At 35.6% G+C, this 8,280-nt stretch overlaps 1 protein-coding gene and 1 long non-coding RNA gene across 2 annotated transcripts; both read left to right on the forward strand.

Moving 5' to 3' along the window:
* Positions 1 to 3,849: 3,849 nt before the first annotated feature.
* On the forward strand, positions 3,850 to 5,875 carry LOC119078146 (piggyBac transposable element-derived protein 2-like). The gene is made up of 2 exons (XM_037185621.1): positions 3,850 to 3,869; positions 4,057 to 5,875. The coding sequence occupies exons 1-2, from the start codon at positions 3,850 to 3,852 to the stop codon at positions 5,873 to 5,875; spliced, it is 1,839 nt and encodes a 612-aa protein (XP_037041516.1).
* Positions 5,876 to 7,055: 1,180 nt separating this feature from the next.
* Positions 7,056 to 7,542, forward strand: LOC119077938. The gene is made up of 2 exons (XR_005087899.1): positions 7,056 to 7,228; positions 7,292 to 7,542. It is a non-coding gene; the product is annotated as an uncharacterized LOC119077938 (long non-coding RNA).
* Positions 7,543 to 8,280: the final 738 nt, after the last annotated feature.

Here is an 8,280-nt window from a genome sequence, read left to right on the forward strand (position 1 = left end):
ATATAATTTTTTTACAAATTTTATATGTTTAAATTTAAAATTAGAAAATAAAAAAAAGAAAAAATGAATCACGCAACTTTGGCAAATTATATTTCGGCAATCCAACAAAGAGATAAAACGTATAACAAAAGAGAAAAATTAAAACAAATTTACTGTAATTACTGAAGCGAAAGAAAATACAATGAGTGGAAAACGAAACATATTTTTGTTAATAAGATAAATACCTCTACTTCGTACTTTATAACCGCAAAATTCATTTATCAAGTCAGTTAAAGAAATTATAATAAATAAAAATATTTAATCCGGTATCTTGGCATAATTACCATTTTCTTAAGAAGAAGATTTAATTACGGATCTGCAATAATGACTATGTACTGGAAGGATCGAGATAGAGATCTACTCTACGTCACCAAGATCCGAGATGCCATTTTAAAGTTCTAGTACGTTTTCATACATACTGTATGCGTCGAAAACAGTACTTCGTTCGGCGCCTTTTGTTACATAACTCGGGATCAAAGTGACAAGTCACGTTTTCGTGTATTTGTTAAAACTTCTTATCCCAGGACTGTTTATTATACTGAGGGCAACACTCAAGGCCGTAATTACCATATCTCTCAAATAACGATTTTCATGAACTTTCAGCTTTAGCCGCATATTAGCTCGATAAGACTCATAGTTTGACCCATTGGCAACGACTACCATTACTGCGCTAGGAGCCTATTTATGGAAAGTTGATTTGCCTAATTTTCTGAAATTTCCTAAAATTTGTTAATTTTTATCAGAACTTGGAAAACTTTTGGAAAATTTTAGCAAAATTGGCAAATCAGTTTTTCAAAATTTCTGACTGCGCCGGAGGGTGCAGCGACTTAAGAGGTTCCGAGCCTACGCTGAAATTGTAGCCTACATTTCTGCGTTTCGAAATTTTTGATCGCTCATATCTTTTTACGAGAGCCCTTTTTGAAAAATGTACGACCACATTTTCGAGTAAAAATATGTCAGCTTTGAATAAAAAATAAAATTGTCTGTGAAAGTTCCATGTGCTTTGAGAAAAGTGTACCTTTGATGCAAATTTGGGGCATAGGTACAGTTTTCTCAAAGCACATGAAACTTTCACAGACAATTTTATTTTTTATTCAAAGCTGACATATTTTTACTCGAAAATGTGGTCGTACATTTTTCAAAAAGGGCTCTCGTAAAAAGATATCAGCGATCAAAAATTTCAAAACGCAGAAATGTAGGCTACAATTTCAGCGTACGCTCGGAAGCTCTTAAAAAAAAGGTTTGTAATTGAATCCCTGAGACGTTTTTAAAATTCTCTGAGTAGAAATCAGCAGAATAAAGTGATTTAAAATGTCGTTTTGGAGTCCAGCATTATGAACAAAAGTAGAGACAAAGCGTTTCCGAAATTTTGAAAAAAGTGTTCTCTGGCCACTTCCATATGTTACTTAAAAAATGTCTTGTAAAACAACTGCCGCCCAGCGACAATTTTTCCACTTTTCAACAAATAATTGAAATATTTTTGTTTCCATTTAGAAAAAGAGTGCGAAGACTGAAAAATTAATGAAATAGTCGGTGAAAGGTAGTTGCAATGTCGAAAAAGAGTACATACACTCTAAAAAGAATGCATCTGGGAACCCTACCATTGACATTTAATCTACTAATATTAGGGTTTGGTTTGGTAAAGAAAAAGAATCGGTTTGATTCGAATTGAGGCCATAGGGTGTTCTATTGGTCGGACGTTCTCAATATGGGTCTCAAGAAATGAAAATAATTCTAGTTTTCGGTGGAAAAATTTCTATGAAAATAGGTTGAGTAGTTCCAGACATATAGTGGTTCCGCCCTTTAGTAATGTTGCCCTCGATATATTGACCGTCTCTACTGTAAATCGCATTTTACAGACGAGATGTTTATACAAAAATGAATTTTACGTTAATTTTCTTTTCGTTCTGTTCAAATGCAAATGGTATATCAACCATGAAACAAATTATTATTATTATTATACAGAAACCTGTAGTGATGCAATCCTTAAATGAATAATGACAAAAACAAAAAAATTATTGAAAAGAAATAAAAAAATATTAGAATTGTGTAAGTTAAAAGGTAAATTAATTGCAAAAAGAAGATACAAATACAAATTAATTGTCTATACGTATGAAAACAAATAAAGGATTACAATTAAGATGATAATAAGGAGCAGTAAAGTGTTTGAATTTTAAGAATACAAAAAAATATAATTGAATGTTTTAGAGTCAACCCCTATTCTATTATATATTTAAAAATAAATACGAAGAAGACGAAGAAGAAATGGAAACAAATTTATTGATTAATTATTGATATGCGACAATTTAATGAAGTAAAGAATTTGAAACAAAAAAACATAAACTTGAATGGTTTCTTTTTACGACAATCGTAAAAGTTCCAATATCTATGGATACCGGCTCCGGATGAATCAACACAAGCGCTAAGGCTTGATTTCCACATACCAAAAAAGTACTCCGTGTGGACAAAATTGAATTTTTTCAATTTTTGCTTTATTTCCTTAACAGATCGCTCTCTCACGGCTCTTACGAATGTATTACGATAATTTTGGTAAACTGCTGACTTTTCTGATAGCTGGTCAAACTACTCAATGAACGTCAACACAAGGTATGCTCGAATGTCAAACTTTGTAAAACTCATCTCTCATGAGAGACAAACAAATTCAGAGGTTTTTTTTTACGTTGCAATTTGGCAACGGGCTGAGCATACATAATAACGCTCGGGGACGAGGACAGCTATGAGTAATTCATCAAAATCTCCTTTTCACATTTTTATTTTTATTCTGGGCAACAGCTGAGACATTAAAACGAAATTGCTTTAGTCTTTATAGTTGGTTGAAGATCCCGTGTAGGTCAAACGTTGCGTTCTTAAACTCATTCACTTGAAAAGTTCCTGTTCAGGAACATTCTGAAAAATTATTGTAACGTGTGTGTTGACACGAGTAGGTCGAGAGATATGAAAGTTTTAACCGACAGGGAATATTCTCCAGATGTTGGATCGGTCGGGTGATATCCGATTTTGCGTCAGGCTCCATATATTAGCTTCCCCCCCCCCCTGTTTTTTTTTTCGCTTATTTTGTCTTCCCAATGAATTGCAAAGCCAAAATATCAAAAATAAAAATATGGTTTCTTTAGAGAATCGTCAGATTATTGAATTAGGAAAAAAATGTCCTTCGTAGTCGATTTGTAAAAGATACAGGGTGCCCCCAAATTCGAAATATGAGTTTTGATGAACGTTTTGGCTTGCTAATGCCAAACCACAATAATATAAATATAGTTACTTCGAAAAACTCACAGAGAATTCTATTTCAGTCAAAAATCTCCTTTGTAGCGACTTTGTAGAAAATACAGGGTGGTCTGTTGGAGCTGTCACAGACGCAAAATTTAGCTATACTTGCTTTCTAGTACAAAAATAGAAATATAGTCTATTTAGGGAATTGTCAGGGTTTTGAATTTTGAATAATTTAAATCCTTAGCAGTCGATTTGTAGAAAATTGGTGTAATTTCTTATCATCTACAGGACATACGAACCAACCTGTATTTTCTACAGTGACCGCATTTTTGTTCAGAGATAAAAAATCTGATTTACTTCGAAATCATGTCTCTGGCTAGTAAGCGATACTGTGCTACAGCAATCAAGTAGGCAATCAAAAGTAACGATCAAATTCAATTTGGCGCAACGTCAATTTCGATACAGTAGCTAAACGATTGTTTATACCAAAATTGCATTTCGTGTTCGAATGATTCTTTTTTGCATCAAAATTCCATTTTGGAATAAAAATAATAGTTTTTATTCGGTGAACTTTATACAATGCCGTCACGGAGCAAGAGGTTAGTTGTATAAATTGAAAGTTGTTACACGTGAAGTGAACCTTTATACGGCACGAGACACAAGTCAGAGTTTCTTCAATTCAAAAGTTGTTCAATCTCTCGGCTACGTTCGGGAACTAAGTCTAAATTGAAGAGGCTTTGATTGAGAGAACGAAATAAAGTTTGAAATTATTCCTCTTTCGTACAGGATCAAGAAACCATCTCGGATTTTCACCGAAGGGATTTGGAATAATTTTATCAATTCGGACATCGAGGATGACAGTGACGGTGATGACGGTGATATTGAAACTGAATCGGTTCATTCTAAACGCATACGTATCGGAAGTGCTGTCCTCACTCTTGACGATGAAGCATTTGTTGAATCCAACTCTGATGAAGAAGAATTTGAAAACAACGACCCGGATGGGGAAGTTTCTGAAGATAATGTTGACACCCAATGGATTTGGACTGCGAAAAGTGATATAAAATGGTGTCGTAAGGCTATCAAGAGCCAGAGTTTTCCATTTGAACGAACCGAAAATTCCGATTTAGAAGAGGAGTACTTCTCGCCACTTGCATATTTTATGAGGTACATCCCTGACTCGCTTTTCGATGACATGGTCACATATACAAATACGTATGCGGAGCAGCAACAGACAAAGAAATGGCGACCGACGGACAAAGACGAAATCAAGCAATTCATCGGGCTACAGGTTATGATGGGAAATTTAAAGCTCCCCAGAATCGAAATGTATTACAGTCAGCATCTGCAATGTAAAATGTTTACCGATACCATTCCACTGTATCGGTTTTACCTGTTACGAACGAACGTGCATTTGGTCGATGTTGAAAAAATACCCGATGGCTGCACTGACAAGTTCGCACGAGTTCGTCCACTAATGGATTCGGTGAGAAAACGATGTCTTGAACTACCGCTCGAAGAGAATCTTTCCATAGACGAACAAATGATCCCTCTTCGTGGAAGAGTCACTAAAGGAGTCAAACAATACGTTAAAAACAAACCGAAAATAAAATGGGGTGTCAAGAATTTGGTTTTGTGTGGCAAAAGCGGTTTGGCCTATGATTTTGTTGTCTATCAGGGATCAACCACAGAATTCGATTCAAAAAGTCTGGACACATTCGGATCGGGAGCAACAATGGTGTTGCATTTGGTGAAGCGTATAGACAAACCCGGACACAAATTGTACTTCGACAATTACTTTTCTACCTTTCAAGTATTCGAAATTCTACTGCAAAAAAAAATACTCGCCGCTGGAACCATAAGAATCGATCGGTTTGCGAAACCGCCATTCTCATCCGACGCCGAAATGCAGAAGAATGGACGGGGATGTTGTGAGGAATTGGTGAGCTCCAACGGATCGGTAACTTGTGTGAAATGGTGTGACAATAAATGCGTTGCCTTGGCGTCGAATTATGTTGGCATTGGAAAGGTTGACACTGCTCTTCGCTACGACAAATCATCCCATCAAAAGATTGCCATCAATCGACCGCAAATTGTACGTGAGTACAATATCAACATGGGTGGTGTCGATTTGATGAACCAAATGATCAGTTACTACCGAATTTCGATTCGGTCGAAAAAATGGACGTTACGGATGATAGCACATTTCATTGATTTTGCGATCGTCCAATCATGGAATGAGTATCGAATTGACTGTAATAAATCGGAAATTCCTAAGAGACAAGTAATGGACTTGTTGGCATTTCGGATGGATCTTGCCAACCAACTCGTGTATCCTCCATTGCCTGCAAAGCGAAGTTCTCGGATAACACTCGATGAAGTTCGATCGAAAAATCAACGAGTCGATAAGTCACGAGAGAGACGTACGGATGACCACATTCGATACGATGGATTCGAGCATGTTCCAGAGTATTCGGAAAAACGAGTGAGATGCAAATTGGAGACATGCAATGGTAAGTCACAGGTCTTTTGCTCAAAGTGCAGAGTTCATCTTTGTTTGAATCTAAACCATAACTGCTACCGCGAGTACCATAAGAAGCCATAGTCTAAATAAATTTTTCTTATTTTCTAACTTTTAAACCAACTTTTAAGTCATTTCCATCTATTTTTCAAACATTGCAAATTTTAAAAACTCATTATTTTACTCACATCCTTTGAATTGTCTTCCGTTTATTTATCAGAATTTTTACCTTTTAAAACGTTTAATAAATATGAAGGAATAGATTATATCGATAATTCCATTGTATAAATAGATACGAACTGAACTGAATTGTACAAAAACTATAGAAAAAATATAAAAGATGTTTACCAAACAACGAGGAAGTGAGTACTAAGTTTCTAATTTTTTTGGTCAATGGGAACTTGCGTCACTGAGCATCGAGACTATGGGTATTCAGATCCAGTTTTACTTTGTTTTCTCGGAATTATTCAACAAGCAGCAGTTGTGCACCATACTTTTTGTATTCGATATGCGACGTTAGAATTTTGTGTCTTTGTGCGTTTCAATTTCGGTCAAAGTAAAAATTGAGAATGGCCGGATTCCAGTTCAGGATCCTTGAAAATGCTTGTGTTCTAGAACTGGAAATGAATTGGAGTTATGTTATCTTAGGAACTGACTTACACTAACCTCAACAATCTCATTTGTATTGAAAATAGCTGGATACCAATTCAGGATCCTTAAAAATGCTTAGGTTCTAAAGCTGGGAATGGATAGGAGTCGTGGTATCTTAGGAGCTGACCTACTGTAGCTGTAGGTTTGTAGTTCTAGAGCTGGGAATGGATTGGAGTTATGCTATCTTAGGAAAAGACCTACTGTAAACGCAATGATTCCATTTGTATTGAAAGTATAGCTGTATACCAGTTCAGGATCCTTAAAAACGCTTTAGTTCTAGAGCTGGGAATGGATGGTAGTGGTGGTATCTCAGAAACGGACCTAATGTAGCCTCAATAATCACATTTGCAATACAGCTGGATACCAGTTTAATAAATATGAAGGAATAGATTATAATAATTCCATTGTATAATAAAAACACGAATTTCTTAATCACTTAATTGTACAAAAACTATAGAAAAAATATAAAAGATGTTTACCAAACAACGAGGAAGTACTCAGATTTTTCTAATTTTTTTGGTCAATGGGAACTTGCGTCACTTGCATTGAGGCGATGGGTATTCAGATCCAGTTTTACTTATTTTTTCTCGGAATTTTTCAACAAGCAGCAGCTGTGTTCTGTACTTTATGTATTCACTTTGCAGTCGTTTTTGCAGTCTACAGTCGTTTTTATTTTTGTGCGTTTCAATTTTGGTCAAAATAAAATTACCGATCTCGGTATTTCAATTCATTTTTTGAAGACAATTTGAATTCAGACAGACGTATAATGTCCGCTATTAGTGAAAGGTTAGTTGTCGATATTCGGTACATGATTTTTGAAGAAATCTATTATTTTTCATGTCTTATCAGAGACGAGTCACATGAACGTCGATCGACTGAAGAAAGCCGGTATGATAAACGTAATCATTTGCCCGTGTGCATCGAAAAATGGTCGACATGTCTATTTGAAAAATGCGATTCAACTTCTAATATAATTTGTGACAAATGTAAGGTACACCTATGCCTAAATAAATACAGGAACTGTTTCAAAGAGTACCATATGAAGGATAAATGAGCTGACGAAGGTCTAATAATAAGAATTCTGTATAAAAAAATGTGAACAATAAAAACGAAACTGTTGAGATTGAACATGTACCGAGTAGCTGAATGACTTCAAAATCATCTGTGACAAACCGAAATTCTACAAAAAGTTCCCTATGTTTTTCGAAGAACCTATCTCAGTAATTTACAGTGTATAAGCAGAAGTCATTTATTAGTCCTTGACTTGGGAGTTGATCATAAAAGGAGCTAATAATCAACCTAATGTATTGTCTATTATACCATGTATTTAGAAAACTGGATCTGAAATGTTGATCTATCACATAGCTTGAGTTCTAGAGCTGGTGGTGATGATATCTTAGGAACTGACCTACTGCAGCTTCAATAATCCCATTTGCTTTGAGAATAGCTGGATACCAGATCAGGATCCTTGAAAATGCTTGAGTTCTAGAGCAGGATGGGAGTGGTCGTATCTTAGGAACCTCAATAATCCAATTTGTATTGAAAATAGCTGGATACCAGTTCAGGATTCTTGAAAATGCTTAAGTTCTAGAGCAGGGAATGGATGGGACTGGTGGTATCTTTGATGACCTACTGTAGCCTCAATAATCCCATTTGCATTGAGAATAGCTGGGTACCAGTTCAGGATTCTTGAAAATGCTTGAGTTCTAGAGCAGGGAATGGATAGGACTGGTGGTATCTTTGGAACTGACCTACTGTAGCCTCAATAATCCCATTTGCATTAAGAATAGCTGGATACCAGTTCAGGATTCTTGAAAATGCTTGAGTTCTAGAGCAGG

Source organism: Bradysia coprophila, unplaced genomic scaffold, assembly GCF_014529535.1.
Source record: "Bradysia coprophila strain Holo2 unplaced genomic scaffold, BU_Bcop_v1 contig_24, whole genome shotgun sequence".
Lineage (NCBI taxonomy): Eukaryota > Metazoa > Arthropoda > Insecta > Diptera > Sciaridae > Bradysia > Bradysia coprophila.